This window comes from Aspergillus caelatus (genome assembly GCF_009193585.1).
Source record: "Aspergillus caelatus strain CBS 763.97 unplaced genomic scaffold BDV27scaffold_194, whole genome shotgun sequence".
Taxonomy (NCBI): Eukaryota; Fungi; Ascomycota; class Eurotiomycetes; order Eurotiales; family Aspergillaceae; genus Aspergillus; species Aspergillus caelatus.
The window spans coordinates 15,611-39,632 of NW_022475457.1; the positions used below are offsets into that span (position 1 = coordinate 15,611).

A 24,022-nucleotide genomic window follows, 5' to 3' on the forward strand; every position below is an offset into this window, starting at 1 on the left:
ATCTAAAAAAAAAAAAAAAAAAAAAAGATCTGAGAACGTTCCTACGATACATTTTAAGGATAGACAAATAGTGCTCATACTACCTATGGTATTTTCTTTAAGAATAGATAAATAGATAAACGAGTAAGACAAATGAGTACATTAATTCTGCCCACCATTTCTATAGACATCGTCGACTTTATACAAGGAGTCCGTGCTAGTGGGGGTTAGCGAGAGTGGGGAGGGAGGCGTATTTATTTAAATATAATGATAGGGAATCGAGGTAGACTAGCGTTTCAACCACCCAGGGTTTCCAAGCTGAGAAAAGAAATGTATTTTCTTTCTGCAGTCCATTAATCGTCAAATTCTATTCTGCACTGGTTGGCTGAAGGTTTACTTTACAAGCCCCGGTCCATCCATCGGGTCCACCATAACAGAGTGAAGGAGCGAATAGAGGGATAATCCATGAGCTGTATCAAGTCCTTCTTACTGTACTGGGTAGCATATGGGGTTACCCGCACAAGAAACAATCTACTCGAACGGTGTAGTGCGTCGAGTCCGATCAGTGGATTACTCGACCATCGTGGATCCCTCTCCATCTGCACGTTTTAACATGTGCTGGCACCATCCCATGCAGACACCATTCTTTGGTCTCAATCTCGCAATGACGTAGTAATTGTTCATTTCATATAGCCCATATACAAGATCCAAAGGATTCGAGTGTTATCGATCCCAGGTCCATTGAATGAGAGAGCGCATGTTGCTTTGTCTTTCAAAGAACTCTCTTAAACCTATCGTCCATGGTTTAGGTATCGTCATTGTTAAGACGGATTCTGTTTCAAGGAGTTTTTTCCAAGGCACGAATATGCTCAGCTGCTTCAAAGTCTTGATCCGCAGATGTGCCCTCATTGCTAAAACAATCTGGTATCTCATTAATCATCGTTGGCAGGGCTGTCAAAGATCGTGTATCTATGAAAGTTGGCCCAACAGTCATTCCCCCCACACATGCGTGTTAGCTTGTCTCCAGGTAAGTGTTATTACTGGAATGTCCATATCCGTGTCCAATATGCCCTCTTTAGAACATCATGTATGCCTACCAAAGCTTGTGCAAGCGCCAAGTGAGTCACTTGTATGAGCTAAACAGAGCGGGTTCGGTAGAAACCTCTATCTGTCCCTAGTCTGACTTGTTGCTGAGTTTTCTTATCTGGTTCGAGAGCCATCGTGATATTAGGATTTGATATTTCTAGCTAGGAAACCACCCGGCTCGCTGTTAAACATATATCACCCATCAGGGGAACTTGAAAGCTCCTTTCTTGGATATTACTTTGGCCGATGCAGATCGCATCCATACAGAGTAACGAGGCTTATCAGGCCGATGTAGACGATACAGGGCTTGCACCAGGCTTGATATCACGAAGAAGATTTGGCCGTCGATAAAGATATACTGGTCCTTAGAAGAGGTATCAAGTGTACGAAAGGGCTTGGATCTGGTGAATCATAAAGTAAGGCCGTATAAAGTTGGCCATAATTCGGGCTTGTTTGGTTATTGCTTGGAAGAATAGTGAGATGTTGGATTTGATGTCGATCTTCGTTGAGGGGCATATAAGCTAAAGGCATGTTGAAGTTGAATTGCTGTTGAGCAGTTTTAGGTACGGGTCCGCACTTTAGCTGGGTATAATATATAAAAGTAGAGGGCGCCTGCCAATCGAACAATACAGAAGTTAAGGAAGAAAAGGAGAATCAACAGAGATCACCGATAAGAATGGTTCACACCACTTCGTGCTGGAGGACAACATAGCCTTATAGTTCTTATAGCTCTTAGTAAAGTATTATATATTTAACAACCCTAGACAGGCATCACATTCTTACGCTGACTTGGCTTAACCTTCACCCATCTATGATCCCTTATAACCGTACTCTTAATTTGACGTGCTCAATATATTGTCGTTCTCTGTATCTCTTCTTCACTTTCTAAGTGAGCAGAGTGTGTCGAATGGTTGGTTACGAAGCCGTAATTCAAGCTAGTAAGTGTAGGGAACGAGTTGGTCTTGGCCGAGTAAAACTTCTATATATTTATATCTTTGGTCTACTACGATCAGATTAAAAGTCATTTTGCTCATCATTTTTTTTTTTCTAAAATCCAGTAGATGCTTTAGCACTTGCAGTACCTTTCCTTCGCCCACGGTTCGCACTTTTGAGTAGATTACATGCTACTTACTTACGATAGCACTATCAGTAAGGAGTCCCTCTCTCTGGCATGTAGACAAGATGCTCATTCCAGACAGGCACGTTTCTGAGAGGGCGTCCTATGCTTATGTGGGCATGGCAATGCTTCGTTGTATTAGTCAACTGAACCAATGTTGGGATATGAGGGCTCTGGTGATAACTTACTCCGTTTATTCCTTCCGTAGGTCTCCATCCGACTCCCAGACAATCACCCCGAGTTGCACACTCCTTCATACACGCAATGAGGGAGGCGCGGTACAGCCATTGTTCTTCACGGGCGCCAACAGTGCGGACACCGCACTTCTTCTTGAATTCCTTTCCGTCGATAACGAATGTGTCTTGGGAGCAACTAGAACACATGTTCATCCAGCTGTTCGATTCGCAATTCGGATCTATAGCCGGGACAGGTTTCGCTGTGGGCACGTTTGCCTGGCACTGGGTCAATTGTGCCTGGAGATCTGCTATTTTCTTTTCGTATTCACTTGCTGCAGTCGCTGCTTTCTGGCGAAGCTGATCTTTGTCAGCCTCGCATTGCTTGCTGGCCTGCTCTGCCAGTTGGGCATTCTCCTTGCGAATGGCATCTTTTTCAGTTTCGCACTTGGACCCAGCCTGTGTGAGAGCTTGGTTCTTGTCAGCCTCACACTGCTTGCTGGCCTGCTCCGCCAGTTGGGCATTCTCCTTGCGAATGGCATCTTTTTCAGTTTCGCACTTGGACCCAGCCTGTGCAATAGCTTGGTCCTTATCATCCTGGCACTTCTGCAACAATTGTGCTCCCTGTTGTTTGATCTTATCCTTCTCAGTATTACACTGGGAGGTGGCGGACTCGACCCGATCCTTGCATTCATCGACAGACCCTGGATCCTCGGTGGTTTTCTCGAATAGCAAGAATGTGCCTTTGTTGTGATATGTCTTGTAGCCACTGCCATTCAATAAATAGCACTTGGAGCCCACTTTAGACCAGAAACCGCCCTGACAAGAAGCGTCACTGGCACAAAGCCCGGCGCATTCCTTGGCATTGGCGACGCCCTTGTGCGTCGTTCCAAAACCCAACGTCTCATCTTTAGCATAGGTTCCACAGGCATAATTCATGACGACACCATCAACAGTGCCCTTGCCCACAGCGTCTCGATCAGAGCAGCATGTGTCGAAGCTGGAACCTGACAGGCAATTGGACGACGAGGCGGCCCAGGTGACCCCAACGCCCGACAGGACAGCAAGCAGAGGAAGGTTGAGGATCATTGTTGCTCGCAACGGCCGCAACAGATAAAAAAAGGAAGGCACAAGCCAGGGATAAATTTGGCGGAATAAATCTTGGATTGCAGGAGAGGGAAAAATGGTTCTGGGTCTCTGTTGGCATGATATACATGTCTCGAGATGACTCCCACTGCGATCATCGATATCAGTGCCGACTCTCCTTCAGTCTAACACGTCGCTACCTTGTGAGCAACCGATCAGCCAGCCACAGAAAACTTAGAATCGATAGTTCAATTTAGTGCTCAATGGACCCTGCCTCTTTTGGGAAACCTCTTGAGCTGAAAAGCAGATCGTGCATGCACATCTCCGCCATCCACAGCGTATGATGTTTAGTTTCACACATATGTGCAGACACCCATACTGTGTCAATAACCCTATGATTGATCAGAAGTGATCACCCGTATCCACATGGTAAATGACGCGTTCATTTTAAAGTCTAGAGTGCATGCGAGGTGCAGGTACGAGAATGGATGACAATCGGCAAGACTTTTCCCTGCTATCTTGAAGGTCTGAGTTCTGCAGTTCATTAACTTCATTTATGTGGAGACTGGGAAGCGGGGCGGACCGCAGCTGAGCTGAGCTGGCGATGCCGATGCCGATGCCTCAGAAGCAATTGGAAGCCTGGTAGGCTGGTCCACCTATATAGCTTGGCGGGCTCCCCAGATTCGGCTGAGCTGAAGACGATCATATCGAACCTTATGCCCCACCAGTTACATATTCCACAAAGATCTGACCTGACTCTTTTACAAATGCCGCAATCCGTGCGCGCATTTCCGAGATCCTCCGTTCGGCATGTTCGAGTATCGCTCTTCGGGCGTAGCTTTTGCTATGAGTTGCAACAGCAAAAGTCTCAAGCGCGAACAAGAAGCAGCTATATAAGGCCTTTCCTTCCCTCCAATATGGCAAGAATTTTCTCCTCTTTCTAAGCATCAACCCAGTCATTACGTTTTGTTTGCCATGATCAACATCCGGTCAGCTTCGGTCGCGATCCTGCTGGCGCCTTTGTGTCATGCAATCCTAGCATCGGGCCAGCAGAATATTCTCTCTTCCCCCCGACGCAAGTACACGCTTGACGACATCAAGCCTTTGACCCATGCTGGATCGGGTGAGGTGAAATGTTGTCCCGAGGGGACCCTGTTCGACGGACAGTCCTGTGTACTGGGTGTGCCCAAGTGCCCGGAGAACACCATCTTCCAGGATGGCAAATGTGTCTCTGTCTCCAAGCCGGCATGTCCTCCAGGTGAAGAATTCAACGGCCGGGTGTGCGTCACCGAAGCCACTCCTTACTGCCCTCCCCCGACTGTCTTCCGGGATAAGGCTTGTGTCTCCAAGGAGCCCCCCGCGTGCCCCGCGGGTTTCGAGCTCCACGGCCAGGTCTGTGTGTCTAAACTGCATCCTACGTGTCCGAGTGACGACCGCTTCAATGGCCAGGACTGTGTGAGTTCCCAGGGTCCCACCTGCCCCCAGGATACCACCGAGCTCAGCAATGGTGTATGTGTTAGCAAGAAGCAGCCGTCCTGTCCCACGGGAAGCCAATTCGACTCGACAGTCAAGCGCTGTGTGTCTGAGCAGAAGCCTCTCTGCCCTGAGGGAACCGTGCGCAAAGGCCAGAACTGTGTCTCGGTTCAGGGCCCAGCCTGTCCTGACGACACCACCTTCAACCCCAAGACCCAGACCTGCACCCTTACACAGAACCCCACCTGCCCACCCGAGCAGGAATTTGAAAACGGTCAATGCTACTCAACGAGCCAAGCTGAATGTGACTCCGGTACCCAACTGTCGGTGGACCGTCTCTCCAACACTGCTCGCTGTTGCCCCGTAGGCCTGACATGGAATGGAGAAGCATGCCTCATCCCAGTGGATGTGGATGGGAACTGCCCACCTGGTCTCATCAAGATCGGGGATCGCTGCGAGAAACAAACTGTCACTGTCCCCATCTGCCCTCCCACGTTTAAGCCCCAGGGTAGCCGCTGTGTCTCGGTCGAGCCCCCTGAGTGTCCTCCTGACTACACTCGCGACGGAACCGTGTGCTCTTCGTTGGAGAGTCCTCAGTGCCCTGAGGGCTACCAGCTCAAGGGCTCTGACTGTGTCTCAACCGAGACGCTCGCTTGTCCCGACGAAACAAAGCTCGAAGGGGAGCATTGTGTGAGCATTGACGCCCCGACCTGTGAGGGTGACGCACGCTTTGACGGCACCAACTGCGTCATTACCACCCCCGAATGTGAAACCGGCAAATATTTCAATGGGAAGGATTGTGTCACCATTAACCGGCCTTCTTGTACCTCTGGTACGATCTTTGACGGACACCGCTGTGTCTCGTCCAACCGTCCTGAGTGCCCCGTCGGTAGCTTGCCCAGCAACGGCACCTGCATCACCAACTCCCGCCCTAGCTGCAAATCCGGGTCTGTCCTTGTGGGTAACGACTGTGTCACTGGACCTCCACAATGTGACAAGGGTCTCATCTTCGATGGTACTCAGTGTGTCACCATCGAGCATCCTACCTGCCCTCCCTTGTACAAGTGGGTCAATGGGGAATGTGTGAACACCGAAGTCAAGGGCTGTGAGCCAGGATACACTCTGCGTAATGGCAAGTGTGTCTCCGATGTCCGACCCGAGTGTGAGCCCGGGACCAGCTTCAACGGCACCGCCTGTGTGGGTGATGCTCCTGAGTGTCCCCCCGATACGGTCTTTGACGGTACTGAGTGTGCCTCGGAGGAGATTCCAGGCTGTCCTACTGGCCTCAAGTTCAACGGCAAGAAGTGTGTTGCCGAAACCGATCCCACTTGCCCGACCAACACCAAGTGGGATGCTGCCTCCAAGGAGTGTATTGGCGACAAGCCACCGCAGTGTCCTCCTGGCCAGGAGTTTAACGGAGAGCACTGTGCTTTGGTAGATGGCGAGTGTATGGAGTTCGAGTACTGCCCTGCCCGGTCCTTGGGGGTTGTACTGTTCGATGGTGCAAAGATGTAAAATTTCCCTTTGAATTGAAAGTGTATAAATAGATGACGATAGGGGTTGAATTCGATATTTCCAAGAGAAGTGCTTCTTAGCATGGATATAAAGTATTAGAATAGGAGGTTTATGTAAGGAAGTAAAGAAAAAAAAAAATTGAAAATAGGAAAAAGCATTCACCCACCGAACCTTAACGCCCTGACGGGTGCCGATTAGACGGGATTGCTGATAAATCACCTGTGTTATGGCTGGTGTACAGCTTATCTTATACTATACTGTAGCTCTCTACATCCTGTGAGCATATGGACTACTAGTGTATCAAGAAAGAAAAGAAAAATAAAAAAAAAGGTGATCCTTATAGTGCTTAGTTTTACAATATCTAAACTAATTGGATCTAAGCTAATAAATGTAAAATATTGCACATTATTGCGCCTAAACAAGATAGCCCTAAGGTCAACTCACGAGAAAAAGAGGAAATATAGAGAGACAAATCAGATATTTACTCTCTATATAAAAGAAAAAGCAAGATTTCCTTCATCCCTTTCACAACCATAATATCACTATCTTCCGCTAGATCACATACAGCCATTACAACATCCCTACTCACAATAACTAGCACTATCAGTGAGGGGTTATGTCTTATATACTGAGCTGTTTGTAATTCTCGCTACTAGAACTGGAATTTATCTTATACTCGACCCTCCGGAGATCACATCACATTACCAAAATTTACAACAACAGAAGATTCACTTGGAAAGCTTTTAACTTCCGCATTTCCACTCAATCTGCCTCCCTCATTACTCACTCTACTTGTGTGATATCTCTTAGCTAACTCAAAGAAAATAAAAAGGTCCGCGCTCAAGTGCCAAAATGATGCATCCTAATCTCTAAGCAAATACGTCCCACGTCCTCCATACCCTTAATCCGAGTATATCTGGTCCTCTACGACTCCCAAACTAGACACCACTGTCCAAATCCAAATGCTCTGGATCCACATAACTATACACAAGAATGGCATACACCTTTCTTCCTCGAGAATATTCCCCCCCAACCATCAAACCGTCTCTTTTTCAGGCTTCAGCTTATCGAAAATGCGCCAAGATGGTCCTTTGCTGGCCGAGGAGTTTGAACCGCTTTCGAATGAGATCTTTATCTTTCCATCTCAGAGTGCCTGATTTTGGGGTGAGAAGCGGTGACCGGACGGGAAAATGTCCGGCCGTTTCATCTGCAAACGCTCCCCTAAACTATAAGTCATTGACTAGATACTAATCTAGCTTAGGAATGTGATCCCTTCAATAGCACACAAATACCCATCCAACTTCGTCAGAAGATCATTAATCATTGCGCAAACGTCACACGCCATAGATGTGACCCGGTCGAGACTCATCCTCTGCGCTGAGGAGTGAATATCAATTCTCACCCCAGATGGAGTCTCGGTAGAGCAAATCCACACCTCCGATCCGGGCGAGAGACTGCCCACCAGTTTGAGAGACGAAGACTTGGACCCTAGCGTCAACGTTAGGCCGTGATTAGCCGTCTGATGCTGCACAATATACCCGAATTCCGTCGAAGACGGCCAATCGGTGCAGTGCGAGACGATCGTGCGCAAATCTACAGACTCGGAACCTAAGCTCCGGGCATGCTGGCTTTGGGCATGGAGGAGGTAGTCTCGGACGGTCATGGACGCACGAGGCTGTACCCGGAACGGTATATAGTTGTTAAAAGCCCCTACAACTCGGTCGACGTCGGGGAATGGCAGACTGCGCCCATCGACGATCTGACCGATGACGATATCAGGTCGGTGGAGGTGTCGAGCGAGGACTAGAGAGGCAGCGGCTTTCACGACAGTGGGAAGAGTGACCGAAGGTGGGAGCCTAGCTGGGAGAGCGATATCACAGGTTCCTGTGACCAAGTGGGTGGCCGACGTGAGATCGAGGGGAGATGAGGTAAGGGGAGAAGAGCCCGCCAGATACTCCTGCCAGAAGGCTCGCTGCTGCTCTTGATCGGAGTGCCGCGCTCGTTGTTCAAGGCACCGGTCAAAAGAGGTATCCGCGATCTTCTTTCCATCATTGTATACTGATTCGAGATCGTGGACCAGAATCGGAATGGAAATGGCATCATACTGGGCGTGGGCCAGACGGATGATGAGTCGCTGGTCTGTATGCATGGGATTGGATACCAGGGTAAAACGGGTCGCGACTCCTGCTGAAGGAACCGAAACAGCCTGCTCCGAATGGCAAAGAGATTCACAAAAGGAGTCTAACTGGTTATGGGTCGTTACAACCTGCAGAGGGAGATCCATATCTTCCGCTAGGGTTAATTGGACGAGGTCCTCGCGATATTTAGTGAAGACAACTCGCAGCACACTGTGAGCACGAACAAGTGCCCGACAAGCATCTCGCAGTCTATCTTCATTGAGTTTGCCTTGGAATGGAAACTGGAAATTGAACCACAGATACCGCGAGACGAGTATTGATTGTGCTTCCGTAGCTGGCCGCGCGCTGGTCACATTTCCTGCCAGGGGCGGTATTCCTTGCTGTTGTAGAGAGCTGAGATGTTGCTGGAAACCTACTGATGTGAGGATAGATGGTTGAGCTGGAGCAGACAAAACAGGTTTCTCTTGACCGGGCCTGACTTCCAGCAAGGAGAGTGCAAGAGATGACAACGAGCTGCTCGGGCTCAGGACGTCCGCCACGGTGAAGTTGAGCCCGGCACGTCGAGCCGTGGCTACTCCGTTGGCCGCAAGGAACTCATGGAGCGTGTTGGTTTCGATTTCTCCCAGTTCGATCAGTTGGCCGTGCAACTTCATGCGCGTGCCCTGACGGCCCATGTATCGAATGGTTCCATCATCCTGGTACTGCACGAGATCTCCCGTCCGATAGAGACCCGAGGATGGACCCAGGGGCATTGTCTGTCTCCATGCCGGGGACTTCATAAATGAAGCGGCCGTGACATCCGGGAGGTTGAAGTATCCTGCAGCCAGAAAAGGTCCTTCCAGCAGCAGCTCTCCGATGGCCCCGATGGCAGCCAACTGTGACGTGTCAGTGGGCATTGTCACCCAGCCGACACCACCGACAATTGACCCAATCAACCCCGGCTTCCACCCCGTCGGCGGAATGGTTCCAACACCGCAGATGGTGGCTTCCGCGGGACCGTATCCGTTGACCAGCGTGCGACCAGGGGCCCAAACATCGACGTTTTCGCGGGTGACAGCTTCCCCTCCCAGGACCAAGGTCGACAGGCATGGGACTTCCGAGGGTTGCAAAGTCTGCACTGTTGATGGGGTGAGAAACGCCCAGTTGGCCTGGAATCGGCGGATCGTCTCGGCAAGCGCGTTTTTACGTTCAAATTCCGACGGAATGCAGAGGGTTGCGCCCGCCGCCAGTGTAGTGAAGATCTCATATATACTGACATCAAACGCATACGAGGAGAAATGGAGCACCCGCGAATCAGCACCGACATTCATCGGTGCACTATGATACTTAATACTGGAGGCTAGGGTGCTGTGTGGCATGACGATGCCTTTGGGACGACCGGTGCTGCCAGAGGTGAACAGAATAAAGGCGGGTGCAGTAGGGGGTCCGGTGAATCAGGGAGGCACGGCGTCTGGGGCAGGAGCTCTGTGATCGCTGGATCGAGACGAACCTCAATTGGCGTGAGGCCGCTTGTTACTGCCGCCATCGCCTGGCTGTTGATCATGACTTGAACGGAAGTTTCTTTGAGAATATCGTGAATTCTCTGGCGTGGATGATGCAAGTCCAGGAGGATACATGTTCCCCCGGCGCGCAGGACGGCCAGGATAGCGGCAACGCTCCATTTACTCCGCTCCAAACAGATCCCTACTGAAGAACTTGGGTGCATGTCCAGCAAGCTAAGTCGGTAGGCGAGGGAGGAGCACAAGCCGCCTAGGTCTGAATATGTCAATGACCCATCCCACGCACACACAGCCGTGGCCCGTGGTTGATCGAGACACTGAGTTAGAACCAGGTCGTTCAAGGACCGGGAATCCGCCGGAGGTATCTGAGAATTCCACTGTTGGAGCTGAACCAAGTCATCCGGGGACGCCATACCCACTGTTTCTATCTGCTGCGCAGGCTGCTGCAGGATCTGACGCAGAATGTGCGTAAACTGACACAGCATCCGGCGAGACGACATGGGGATCGAACGCAGTATCAATAGCCATCCTGGTCCGGTCTGCGCTGGGTAGGACCGACAGCATCATCGCGAACCCACAGAAGGTTGTATAATCCAGCCCGGTATGGGCGGACGCTTGGACGATTTCAAAAAGACTTGTATGGTCTGTTTCCTCCGGGGACTGGATTATGAGTTGGTTATGGAACTGGCAGGCTCTCGTGCCATCCTGGCAACTCCTGGCAATCCGTGGCAACCCGGCCTGTTCGTACGGAATCATTGAAGCCAGAGTTTTTTGTACCTGGTCCAACGCGGTCACTACCGAAATTCCAGACTGCAATTGAACGCGCAATGGAAGGGTCGTGATTGTTGGTCCGACCATGGCCTCAATGGCTGGGACTGAGGCATTGCGTCCACTCAGGGTCGCGCCGTACACCACATCGGGCGAATCAGTATAGTGAGCAATGAGCAATGCCCACGCAAGGTAGATGTAAGTGGGGAGCGTATGAGGCGTTCGCTTGTTTACGCAAAGCCCCTCGATTTGATGTTGGAGGGACTGCGTGGCCGAAGGTCAGTAATTGCTGGCTGGAAGCTCAGGAAAGACCGCGGCATCCAGTTCAGACAGCTGCGTAGCCCAGAACTCCTCCACGCCCCGAAGGTTCTGGGTGTATTGAATGAAGGGATGGAAATGCTGCTTCTCCAGCAAATGACCCTGATACGCAGCTTCCACCTGCTGTAGAACGAGACGTAGCGCCCAGTCATCCGACACAGCGTGGTGACTCGTTAATACCAGCTCACGATCCTTCTCTTTGTGAAGGTATTGAACCAACGGTTGCCCGACCAGCTCCGTGAATCCCGGAGTTGCCAGAATGGAGCCGGTATGTTCCCGCCACGCAAAGGTGTCGACAACGACTTGAAAAAACCCATGTGAGGTTTGGATAATCCGCGTGCGCAGGATGGGGTTGTTGTCCGCCGTGTCCTTCCACGCATGTTTCAACCTGGAGATATCCACACCGAGAGGGATTCGAAAAACAATGTTTCCGGTGTACATTCCAGGGTGCTGCAACGAGGATGAGTACATGCTCTCTTGCAGGGGCGTGCACGGATAAATGTCTTCTATCTGGGACCGTTGCACACGGCATTGCTCCTGGCCCAGCCTAAGAACATCAGCCTGCACAGAGGCCCCCACCAGACTGAATGGCTCATAGATAGCCTCAGGCAAAGATGCAATCGTTATGGCCTTGTCCGCCTGGTCGGCGATACTGACCTTAGCGAGGACCTCCTGCATCTGAACGGTCAGTCCCGCCTTTCTTGCAGCCCTGACCAGACGAATAGCCTGGGCGGAATCACCACCAAGGCGCAAAAAGGTATCGTCCATGTCAATGGCGGTGGGCGGGACTTGGAGGATATCAGCGTACACTTGCTGTAGTGTCCGTTCACTGGAAGTGGCAGGAGCCCGTTTCTCTGTCAGGGATCCCGCAAAGGCGTAAAGATCTCTTTGCGACATTGCCGCTGCGGTGTCTCTCAATAAACGTCGGTCGATTTTGCCAGACGCTGCCTTGGGTAGATGGGCCAAGGGAATCCACAGATCGGGAGCCATGTACCGGGGAAGACGGTTGTGCAGCTGCTCTTAAATGGCTTTTAAAGTCTCCAGGTCAGAGGCATCCGTTGCTAGAAAGAGCGAGTCAGTCATCTGAGCAGGTAACGGCCCATCAAGGACGATAAATGCGATGAGCCTCTGGTGGTCCTCGGACGTATTGACCTTCTCCACAACTTCAGTGCTGATGGCCACAACGTCGTTGACGTGATGTTCGACATCGGCGACCTCGACGCGCTGCCCCCGAATCTTGAACTGTCCGTCCTTGCGACCGACGATGTGAATAGTCCCTGTTTGATCCTGAGACGCTAGATCCCCAGTCCAGTAAACCCAATGCTGATACTGGCCCCTTCACAGCTGCCGAAGCCATGCTGGAGGGTCGATAAAGGCCTTATGGGTCGCATCGCTGTTGTTCAAATATCCCCGGCCCACTATTGGGCCTTCAAGAAGTAGCTCACCCACCTCGTTCCATTGCATCGGCTTCTCCATGTCGTTGGGGTCGACGATCCACGCAACCGCCCCGGTAGGCTTGCCGATGTTTTGCACCGAATGTCTGGGCCGGACACGATCATGGATTGTCGCATTGACAGAGCATTCAGTAGGCCCGTATGCATTCATAAAGCGCATCCCGAGCGCGCTATAAATGGTCCTGTCTGACTTGCGCATCGGCTCGCCGCCGAGTAACAACGTGGGCCGCTCTTCGAGATTCGCCCAGGGAACTATTCGAGCAAAGGAGGGAGGGAGGCCTACGTGGGTGAGACGGAAGGCCCTTAAGGCGTCTTCGAACAATACCACATGATTTCGTTGAGCCTTACTCGGTACGCAGAGACACGCTCCAGCCATCAGCGTGATTAAAGTCTCTAGAGTGCTCACATCAAACGCGTAGGCGGCGAACTGCAGGAGGCGGGACCTGTCGTTGATCTGGAAGGCCTGTATATGCGACTGAGCGCTTGAGCAGTACGCCTGGTGTTCAATCACGACTCCTTTTGGCTTCCCCGTGGAGCCCGACGTAAAAGCGACATAGAGCGCAGTGCCAGGCTGGGCCAGCGGCATCTCCTGGAGGACACGGCTTGATCGGCATGCTTGATCCAAACTCTCTATAACCAGAACCTCTCCTCCCAGCTTCAGACACCGCGCTGCCTGCGCTTCCGACGACAGTATAAACGGACTTCGGAGATCGTCGCAGATCTGCTGCAGGCGGGGTAAAGGATGGGCTGGGCTCAGTAGACTAAACGCACCACCACTTTTGATCACGGCGAGGATGGCCACCGTTGTCCATAGGGACTTTTCCATGTAGATGGGGACGAAGCGCTCCAGTCCTATCCCCAAGTGCATCAGTGCGCGTGCCAGCCGGTCGGTCAGTTCGTCCAGCTCTCGATATGTGAGGGAGCCGTCCCATGCGTCAACTGCGAGGGAGTCTGGGGATTTCCGACATTGGTCTTGGATTACCTTTTGCACGCACACCTCCCAGAATGGTGGAACATCTGGTATGGACGCCGTAGGCGAGGTGGGTAGGAAGTCTCCTACTGCATCCAGTAGCCGCAATCGTGGGTGACTGAGCGATTTAACGAGGAGGTGCAATAAGTTCTCGATGACGCTTTCTGTTCGGTGAGCCCCATCTGCCCCTGGTTGTCTAATACATATTCGAACTAACAAAAGGCATTGTTCCAGGATACAATGCAGAACGGTTGCGGGGACGAGCTCATCTGTCTGTTCAGCAGCTTCGAGCTGTTGCATCCACTTCGGGGATTTCCCACCTGCATTGTTGTTCTCCTCGAGTATAACGATGTGACGAATGGTGCCTCCGCTCATGACATTCTGGTGCTCATGATGCCGCTGGGGCCTCTTCATACAGATCATGCTCCAAAGTTCTTAAATTCTGAGATATTGACGATTCAAGGTCGAAGTCGGGTTCGATGGGTACGAGGCAGTCCACGAGGTTGTCCGTTTTGCGGATGGGAGTAAGTTGGGCGTTTGCATCAATCCCGATTATACCACACCCAGTGTAGTTTCGGAGGTCTCCGTAAGACACGGCCGCACAGAACAGGAGAAGTGCAGGGAAAACATCCTTTGGCGTCCAACCGAGGGCACCGAAGTCAAAGGTACATTCTGTCCATGGTACCGGGCATGTTTCTTTTGCGCGGACGGGTGGCGCTCCATCCGTCAACTGGATGTCGTGCATTGTCTGGGCAACGTACGGTCTTTCCACCAGATGCAATCGCTGAATGTATGTCTTTGAGTTTTCATCTCTATGACCCACTGATAATTTCAATAGACATATTCGCGAGGTATTATGTACCTTATTTAAATCTCTTGGCTGAATCCTAATGTCCCTCTTTCGTTCTCCAGGACGAATGGAGGAGGCTGTGAGGGCTGACGTGAACCACTGAGAGAGACGCGCAATCGCTACGGCGCTCTGCCATGATTATTTATTTTTTGTTGACTCTCCTAGAGAATCCATTGGGTGGCACTCATTTAGCGGATCGTCCAAAAAGAAACATGGGCCCAATATTTAGTGCAGCAATACTTCTATCAACAGAATGCTGGAGAACCACGCGTAGTATTACTATTATGTATTCCTACTGCCAACACCAGGGTATTCAGGGTGACTAGGGATTAGGGGGTTAGAGGATTAGAAAGACAGTGTCTTGATTTGGAATTCAAGTTGTGTTGAAGTCCATAAAAAAAGGTCTTGATAATAATAGTACAGAAGAGCTCCATAATAATCTCTTCTCAACCTCAACCGGTAAGTGTTCAGCTACTATTTACTACTTCTATACTTCAAGGAGTAAGTTTTCCGGCACCATTTCATGGTGCACGGACTCTCAACCAAGTTCCGAGGTGGAGCTCCTAATGTTTATATAATCCAAGCGATAAGATTGATTGGAATTTTATCGGTGTGGTTTTGGTGCTGGGTTCTTGGGGCTAATGGACTGTTTTTTTTTTCTTTTTCTTTCCTTTTTCTTTTTCTAACTGATGTGCGCGATCCGAGATAATTTCTAGTAATAGTCTTGAGTAAATAAAGATATCTGAGACGTTGGATTAGCAGTCATGGCTAAGACGCCTTGGAAAAGTCTTGGAAAGGTCTTGGAAAGGTCTTGGTCCTCTTGGAAAAGTCTTGTGTTGTGTCTCTGGGGCGGTCGGCAATACGGGTGGCGCAATTTAAACCTGCGGGCCGCTGCCCTCGACCCCGCCTTCGTTTCCCCGCCTTGGCGACTAGACCCACCAGGCATCTACGGAGTAAAACATCCGATCAATCGATCAGAGGATTAGGACTATCTATAGCTTTCAGGTAGGGCTGCACTCGGCCCCCAGCTGGTTCCACGGGGCAAATGAGAAAAACGTGTTACTTCGTGTAGTTCGTTTCGCCTGACCGACGACACGTTGCACTCGGGGGGGGGGGCCCATGGGGAGAGATCCTTTGGCCCTCCTCCAGACGAGTCAGGGATCTACAGAGTACCTATTTATTCCGGTAGGCCAAGGCGTCCTTGGCAGAGTTCGAAAGGTCATTGTGATCGGTGACGTAGCGTTAGTGCGGAGCCCATCCCCAACATCGGAGGATTATCTGGAGAACGGGAGTGGCCAGAGATGAAGCAGAACTTGGAAGTGCAACCTATCCAGTTGTCGGCATCGGGCCAGCGTCAACAAGGCCGAGGACAATACGGGGGAATGAAAGGGGCAACTGAGGCGAGTTTCATGTGTGATAGATATTCAACAGTATGATTCGACCCCGGCCCCAAGGGTCTATTAATTATCATGGGGAATGGGGCACGCTCAGTGGTTCACCCAGGACAAAGGAATGGCTTTTTTTTAGCCCTATTGGCCCACCGGGCCTCTCCCCGTTTTCCCCCGTTTTTCGTTTTTCCTTGTGGAGGTCATGGAGGGTCAGGCGAGATTCCTCTTGCGGTGGACAATAAATCCTAGGCAGTAATCGATTTTCGTTTTGCATTTTAGTATTCTATTCGATTGATATGATCCATGTGAGTTATGACTAATCGTTATAGTTAGTTACTTCAATTAATTCAATGAATCCCATTAGGATGATTTCTTTGCGTCCATCTATGTAAAAGTAGAACTGAACAAACCTAACTTTACCATCGGCTACCCCGAATCACCCCCCCCGGATTTCCAACCCTAGCCCTACCATCCGCGAACGGTGGGCGCGGGAGCTTGTTCGCCTTTGGCAACGGCGCCAATCCTCGGCGACTGAAACCGAAAAAAGTCTTAAGCCACTACTATGACTCGATTCGCATGAATGGGGCGTTCGGCCCTCTCGGCAGCCCGCCAGACTTGCCTCTCCCTCTGCCCCTAGTCCACTCACAAGGCCCTCGGCCCCCACGGTAGGTCGCAACACTTACCTTACGGTACCCAAGCTGCCGTCATATTTAATCTATCTTTCCCTTGGCGGGACTTCCCGATGGAGCCCAGTGGATCTGGGGCCCCTGATGCCCACAGATGCAAGAAGCAGACGCATACATACATCTGAAAAGGATAAAAAAACATCGCCCACCCCCCGGGGAGTCCATGCCTATTCTTTCTTCGTGATTTCAGTATCTCCTTATCCTCCCTCTTTTAGTGAGATAGAGGCAAACAACATCTCAATATGTGGACAACCAACTCCGGTCTCCGGGGCAGGAAGCTCCGCTGGGCCATCACCTTCACCTCCGTCGTCGGTTTCTCCCTATTTGGTTATGATCAGGGTCTGATGTCTGGTATTATGCAAGGGACATCTTTCGTCGGCGAGTTCCCTGTCCTCGATAACAAACTCCCTGGCAACAACCCGGAGCATGTCTCCGTCCTACAGGGTGCCGTCAACTCCTGCTACGAACTGGGCTGTTTCTTCGGTGCTATCTTCACTCTCTGCTTTGGTCAGCGCACGGGCCGTACCCCTTTGCTGGTCACTGGGGGTGTTCTTATGGTGATCGGTACTGTTCTCTCTACGGCTGCCTTTGGCCATTCCTGGGGTCTGGGTCAATTCGTGATTGGTCGTGTAATCTCTGGTCTTGGAAACGGTATGGACACTGCCACTATCCCCGTCTGGCAGTCTGAGTGTTCTAAGGCCCACAACCGTGGCTTCCTCGTCTGCTTTGAGGGTGCTATTATTGCTGTTGGTACCTTAATTGCTTACTGGATTGATTTCGGTCTTTCCTATACCGAATCCTCCGTCCAATGGCGGTTCCCTGTCGCCTTCCAGATCCTGTTCGCTATCTTTGTTATTATCGGTGCTCTTATGCTGCCCGAGTCTCCTCGTTGGTTTATTATGCGGGGCAAGGACGATGAGGCTATCCAAGTCATGGCCATGCTCAATGACAGCTCTGTGGATGCAGAGGACGTCCTTTCCGATTTCAACCTGATGAAGGCTGATATGAAGGCTGCTGAGGCCCAGGAGTCCACTAGCAGCTGGAGGACCCTCTTTACCTTCGGCAAGACCCAGGAGTTCCAGCGTATGATGATAGGTTGTTCTGGCCAGTTCTTCCAGCAATTTACTGGTTGTAATGCAGCTATCTACTACTCGACCATCCTTTTTGAGAACAACCTTCATATGGACCACAAGATGGCTCTGATTATCGGTGGTGTTTTCTCCACTGTCTACGCCCTTGCCACTATTCCTTCCTTCTTCATGGTTGAGAAGGTCGGTCGCCGTAATCTATTCCTGATCGGTTACCTTGGCCAAGGTCTTTCGTTTATTATCACCATGGGATGTCTAATTCACGGGACTACCGAAAATGCCAAGGGTGCCGCCGTTGGTATCTTCCTGTTCATCTGCTTCTTTGCCTTCACTACATTGCCTCTGCCTTGGATTTACCCTCCGGAAATCAATCCTCTTCGCACGCGTACCATGGCTGCTTCCGCTTCCACTTGTACCAACTGGATCAACAACTTCGCTGTGGTTATGTTTACCCCTGTTTTTGCGAACCAGAGCCCCTGGGGTATCTACCTATTCTTCGCCCTGATTAACTTTACCGCTATTCCCTTTACCTATTTCTTCTACGTTGAGACCGCCGGTCGTGATTTAGAAGAGATTGACATTATCTTCGCCAAAGCTCACATTGAGAAGAAGTGGCCCTTCCAGGTCGCCCAGCAGCTGCCGAAGCTCAGCATTGAGCAGATCGGCCAGATGCAGATCGAGCTTGGCTTGACTACCACCGACCACCATGCCACTGAGTCCGAGAAGGTTGAGATGGCTCCTAGTGGCGGCGAGAGCGAGGATAAACATGCTTCCGATTAAATTTTGTTGATGGGCATAAATGGTTATAATGATATTATTGTTGTAGTAAAGGACTTTATCGAAAGGGCCCCAGCCAACCCTCACCTCCTATCCCTCAAACGTCTATCTATCTATACATCATCACATCTCTATCCTTAACAGAAGGAGTCCCTTACTACAATGATATTATTTATCCCGTTATGTTTAGTTAATTCAATATGTACCTGCTCTGGAATGAACAAAAAGAAGGAGGGGGGAAAAAAGGAAACGAGGCTGTAGGGCAAAAGAAGGTATAGTTTCTATGTAGGGACGCAACTGCCACGTGCTCTAGACTACCCCTCTTCTTAGTCGTAGTTCGTAGTAGTAATACTAAAGTACTAACAAACTATTCCCACCTTGTCAGCCTGAATGTTCAATATATTCTTTCGCCAGATGGCCCCTAACCAAGGGGTTCTATCTATATTTATCCTTTTCTTTGTTTTTTTTTTTTTTTTTTTTTCGGGGGACAAAAGTTAACATACAAGCATGGTTTTCACACACGACGACTATACTGTAGCATGGATCTGTGCCCTGCCACTGGAAATGACAGCGGCCAAAACCATGCTCGATAACGTTCATTCCTCACTACCCCAGCCGGAAACCGACCACAACGTCTACACACTTGGGAACATTACCGGCCATAACGTGGTGATTGCCTGCCTCCCGTCCGGTGTTTACGGTACCACCTCTGCTGCAGTTGTATTGGCTCATATGTTACCGACATTTCCTTCTCTTCGATTTGGATTAATGGTAGGCATCGGAGGTGGGGTGCCCAGCAAGAACACAGATATTCGCCTTGGCGATGTAATTGTTAGTATGCCAACTGTGGTATCTGGAGGCGTGATCCAATATGACTATGGGAAAACACTTTATAATGGACATTTACAGCGCGCTGGGTTGCTTAACAAACCCCCACAATACCTACTCACTGCAGTATCCCAAATACGCAGTGATTACATGGTCAGGGATTCACTGATCAAGAAAGGTATATCAGAGATGGTTCAGAAGTACCAAAAGATCTACGAACAATTCTCCCGACCGGACCATGACTGGCTATTCAAACCGGGCTATGACCATACGGGCAAGATGGCTGACTGTTCACTATGCGATCAGTCCCAGCTAGTGGTTCGTCCAACGCGAGAAAGTAATGAGCCAGCCATTCATTATGGACTGATTGCTTCTGGGAATCAGGTGATAAAGAACGCGAAGATACGGGATTCTATCGCTCAGGAGTTAAATATCCTCTGCTTTGAGATGGAGGCAGCCGGGTTGATGGATCAGTTACCATGCTTGGTCATCCGAGGAATTTGTGACTATTGTGACTCGCACAAACACAAACAATGGCAGGGGTATGCAGCACTTACCGCTGCGGCTTATGCAAGAGCTCTTCTGGAAGTGGTTCCTCCGTACAACAATGATTTGAGCAGGAAAGAAAGAGGTCGGTGGATGGTCCCCTTTGCGAGAAACCCACGGTTTGTCGGCCGACAGAACGAGATCAACAGTCTTGAACAATCGATTCTTTACTCAAAATGTTCAACGAAGACTGCTATATGTGGACTAGGCGGAATTGGAAAGACCCAAATTGCGCTGGAGCTAGCCTATCGCGTTCGAGAAAAGGTTCCTGGAACCTCGATTTTTTGGATTCCATGTACCAGCTTTGAGAATGTCGAACAAGCCTACATGAACATCTCCCTACAGCTAGGGATAATGAATGAGAAGCCAGCAGAGGCAAAGGAGCAAGTCAAGGTGTATCTTAGCCAAGAAGGCGCTGGAAAGTGGCTTCTTATCTTTGATAATGCAGACGACATGGACATGTGGATCCCAACCCCTGCTGGTGCACTGGTGTTGAGAGACTTTTTGCCTCAGAGCGAGCAAGGCCATATCCTCTTCACAACACGAAATCAAAAACTGGCAGTTAAATTGGCATCTTCTCATGTTATGCTAGTCTCTGAGCCGGATGAAGAGACCGGTATAAGAATTCTGGAGAAATCACTTGTTCGCAAAACCTTGCGTAATAGCGATGCAACCATTCCCCTGCTAAAATGGCTGGCTTTTCTCCCATTGGCCATAATACAAGCATCGTCCTACATCAATGAAAACTGCCTAGATCCATCTCAATATTTAAAACTACTACAGGATCAAGAGTCCAATGTTGTGGAGCTTCTGAGTGAGAATTTCGAGGACGATGGACGCTATGCAGAAACCCAAAACCCCGTCATTGCTACATGGGTGGTTTCATTTACGCAGATCCAGCAGATAGACCAATTAGCAGCTGACTATTTATTACTTATGGCTTGTTTTGATTTTCACAGCATTCCAGAATCCATTCTACCATCATCAACATCTTGTAAGAGGAAAACGGATGCACTGGGCCTTCTTAGTGCTTATTCCTTTATCAATATCCAAGCTGACGATATGCTACTGACCCTACATCGACTGGTCTACATTGCAGCTCGTAACTGGATGAGAAACACCAGTCTATTTGTCCCGTGGATCCAAAGAGCCGCTACTCAGTTGTCCGTGGCTTTTCCAAATCATGACCATAAAAATCGAGAGTTGTGGCGTAAATATATGCCTCACGCCCTGTGTGTGATGAATGAAATGGACAGACAGCAAAAGGCGCAATGGGAACCACTCATCTGGAAGATGGCGAACTGCCTTTGCACTGATGGAAGATTCAATGAAGCCGAGGAGTTATTGATTGACCTGGCCGGGAAACAGAGAGAGGCTACAGGTGCTTTAAATCCTTCCACCCTAGTCAGCATGACTAACCTAGCTTCAACGTATTGGAATCAAGGACGATGGAAGGAGGCAGAAGAGTTGCATCTACGGGTAATGGAAACGCGAAGACTTCTATTCGGCCCACTGCATCCTTCCACTCTGACCAGCTTGGCCAACTTAGCATCCACATACTCAAAACAAGCACGATGGGGCCAGGCAGTGGAGCTGCAGGCGGAAGTAGTCACGGCGCGAAAATCGATATTGGGTGCCGAACATCCAAATACCTTGATTAGCGTGAGTAATTTAGCTTCTATCTATCGTAGTCAGGGACGATATAAAGAAGCAGAAGAGTTAGAAACTGGAGTTTTGGAGGTATACAGACGAGTGATGGGGCCATATCACCCTTGCACTCTAACCAACATGGCTAACCTGGCGTCAACATACGTAAGTCAAGGATGCTGGAAGAAGGCAGCAGAGCTACAGACTGAAGTTCTGGGGCTCTGTTTAAAGACGCTGGGCCCGGAGCATCCCGACAGCATGACTAATATGGCCAACCTTGCGTCGATATATTGGAACCAGCAGCGTGGGGAAGAAGCAGAGGCATTAGAGATCCAGGTGCTGGAGACTCGGAGACGAGTACTAGGGGGACAGCATCCGGACACCCTGACCAGTATGAATAACATTGCACACACCTGGAAATGCCTAGGCAAAGAAGATGATGCTATCTTTATCATGACCGAGTGTGTTCGTCTCCGCAACCGATATTTGAGTCCTGATCACCCATATACTATCTCTTCGGCCGCTACTCTCCATGATTGGCAGCAAAACACATGCCACCGCGAGGATTAAAGTTGAAGGTACCTCGCAAAGCTGATAAATTATGTACAAATCTTCCATGGACTACTCGCACTTTAACATGTAGGATAATTACTTGTTTTGAATTAACGCCTTTTTTTTTTTCTTTTTTGGGTCTTTTTACGTACTTAATGTCATAACAGTCACCTAAATGCATGTCTTGTGTTAGCTCTGTATTGGTAGAGAAAATAGGTTATAACCTAGTTTTCGAGATCAGATATGATAGAGGATCTCATCTAGTTCTAGTCTTAGGCGATACTTTAGGACATAATGTATGAGATCAAATATTGTATCCCAATACGTATCAACACAAGCTCAAAGCAAATTGATTACTTAGATTCTATTTCTATTTCACGGTAAATGTCTTTACCGATCCACCCTCTTCATTCGAAGCAAAAACAGCATCCAAAAACTCATGCCTCCTCACCGCATCCTCAAAACTCGGAACAAACTGACCATCGGCAAACCTCTCATACAACATCCCAACATTCTGCGCAAGCAACGGCAGCGGCAGTTTCTCATGCATGGGAACCGTTTCAATCTTCCCGGTTTCATAGTCCTTAACCTGGATCTTGTAGTTATCTGCACCAATATTGAACATGATCGTGGCACCCGTAACCCGGATCTGGCCTTTCTCCCCAATGATATCCCATACGAGACCATCACCTTCTTGGAATGCGTCTCCACCGCGGAGAACATAGGTGTATTTAACATCTTTGTTCAAGATTCCATGAAGCGATGCGTAATCGTCGGCTGTTTTCTTAACGTTTCTTTCAATGACCGTATCCCCATCCACGACATCGACGTATGGCCATGTTGTCTGCAACAGCGCAGAGACAGTCTCCGGCTGGCCGAGCAGAGATGCAACAAAATCCATCGTGTGACCCATATAGATCGTCAAGGTGACCTGGGCCTTAGTACCCTCGGTATGACGTTCTTTGAAGTACAAGTAGCGCTTATCCAGCCGATTACCCGTCTCCGGCGTAGTCGAGCTACCGACAATATGGGAAGCGAGAACCCGACCAATCCTTCCACTATCAAGCAACTCTTGTAATGTGGAGTGGACATGGCCAACGCGAGATTGGAAGCCAATGATGGTTTTGACCCCCTTTTCTTTGGCCAATTGGGCCAGTTCTTTTGATTCCTCGGTCGTCGTGCACAGAGGCCACTCGACGTAGACGTCCTTGCCTCGCTCAATGGCAGGTTTGATGAGCTTGTAGTGTGAGAAAACAACCACGACGCACACGACTAGATCGACGGTAGCGGAGTCGCACATTGACTCCACGGAGTCGTAGGCTTTGGCTGAGTCGAGATGGTATTTGCTAATAGCCTTGTTGCCGCTTTCGAGGGAGGAGTTGCACACAGCCGTGATGGTATATTTTGAGGAATTCTGGAGATATGGGAGGTGTGAGACTGGTGCCCAGCCGCCATCGGCGGAAAGGCCAATTAATCCAACGCGGATCGGGGACTTTGAGGGTGACATGATGCTAGTAATGAGATTTTTTGATTTTTTTTTTTTTTTTTTTGGGCGGTGATAACAAACCGGCTGCTCGTTTCTTATATGTTTGGAATAAAGGGCGGGGAATGCTACGTAAGCTACGTCATTATTTAGAGTAGAGTGGCTTGATTAGTTAACTAAGAGAATAGAATTACTAATGCTCTGTCCGGAATGTATATTCCAGCGAGCAGTTGACAAAGCAGAGACGATTAACTAACTTTGATAAGCAAAACTCCTACATAAGCTTCAACTGCATCGGTGGACCCGTTCGGAATGTGTGTGGGTCGCAGGTGGAATTTAGATTCCTCACTAATGGTAGATTATTAATACTCTTCTTCTACTAACTACTAAATATAGGAGAGAAATGGGTGGAAAACTGCTATGATCAATTCTCACTATGTAGAACAATTAAAAAGACTGTTTTGCCAAGCATATCCATGCCCTAATGAGCGGTTTAGGCTGCGATCGCTCAAGCAAGGCACTACTGAATGCAGAATACGCCTCATTCCCGCGACGTCGGAGCTAAATAATAAATTAGTAGTAATACTTGCTTTTGAGACAG

General features: G+C 49.6%; 7 protein-coding genes across 7 annotated transcripts; 3 read left to right on the forward strand and 4 right to left on the reverse strand.

The window, feature by feature from the left end:
* Positions 1-2,211: 2,211 nt before the first annotated feature.
* On the reverse strand, positions 2,212-3,444 carry BDV27DRAFT_161243 (uncharacterized protein; the record flags this gene model as incomplete). Its single annotated transcript, XM_032073185.1, has 2 exons — positions 2,212-2,310; positions 2,371-3,444. 2 exons carry the CDS (start codon positions 3,442-3,444, stop codon positions 2,212-2,214), a joined length of 1,173 nt encoding a protein of 390 aa, XP_031923948.1.
* A 965-nt stretch (positions 3,445-4,409) lies between these two features.
* BDV27DRAFT_167378 (cell wall cysteine-rich protein) lies at positions 4,410-6,430 on the forward strand (the record flags this gene model as incomplete). The annotated part of the gene is made up of 1 exon (XM_032074467.1): positions 4,410-6,430. The coding sequence occupies exon 1, from the start codon at positions 4,417-4,419 to the stop codon at positions 6,427-6,429; it is 2,013 nt and encodes a 670-aa protein (XP_031923949.1). The 5' UTR covers positions 4,410-4,416.
* A 1,251-nt stretch (positions 6,431-7,681) lies between these two features.
* BDV27DRAFT_161245 (uncharacterized protein) lies at positions 7,682-12,142 on the reverse strand (the record flags this gene model as incomplete). The annotated part of the gene is made up of 4 exons (XM_032073186.1): positions 7,682-9,950; positions 10,013-10,322; positions 10,486-11,098; positions 11,147-12,142. 4 exons carry the CDS (start codon positions 12,140-12,142, stop codon positions 7,682-7,684), a joined length of 4,188 nt encoding a protein of 1,395 aa, XP_031923950.1.
* Positions 12,143-12,172: 30 nt separating this feature from the next.
* Positions 12,173-13,951, reverse strand: BDV27DRAFT_161246 (non-ribosomal peptide synthetase; the record flags this gene model as incomplete). Its single annotated transcript, XM_032073187.1, has 2 exons — positions 12,173-12,447; positions 12,598-13,951. The coding sequence occupies 2 exons, from the start codon at positions 13,949-13,951 to the stop codon at positions 12,173-12,175; spliced, it is 1,629 nt and encodes a 542-aa protein (XP_031923951.1).
* Positions 13,952-16,742: 2,791 nt separating this feature from the next.
* Positions 16,743-18,368, forward strand: BDV27DRAFT_161247 (sugar porter family MFS transporter; the record flags this gene model as incomplete). The annotated part of the gene is made up of 1 exon (XM_032073188.1): positions 16,743-18,368. One exon carries the CDS (start codon positions 16,743-16,745, stop codon positions 18,366-18,368), a length of 1,626 nt encoding a protein of 541 aa, XP_031923952.1.
* A 504-nt stretch (positions 18,369-18,872) lies between these two features.
* Positions 18,873-21,956, forward strand: BDV27DRAFT_161248 (violaceus kinesin; the record flags this gene model as incomplete). The annotated part of the gene is made up of 1 exon (XM_032073189.1): positions 18,873-21,956. One exon carries the CDS (start codon positions 18,873-18,875, stop codon positions 21,954-21,956), a length of 3,084 nt encoding a protein of 1,027 aa, XP_031923953.1.
* A 352-nt stretch (positions 21,957-22,308) lies between these two features.
* Positions 22,309-23,445, reverse strand: BDV27DRAFT_161249 (Gfo/Idh/MocA family protein; the record flags this gene model as incomplete). Its single annotated transcript, XM_032073190.1, has 1 exon — positions 22,309-23,445. One exon carries the CDS (start codon positions 23,443-23,445, stop codon positions 22,309-22,311), a length of 1,137 nt encoding a protein of 378 aa, XP_031923954.1.
* Between the last annotated feature and the right edge of the window lie 577 nt (positions 23,446-24,022).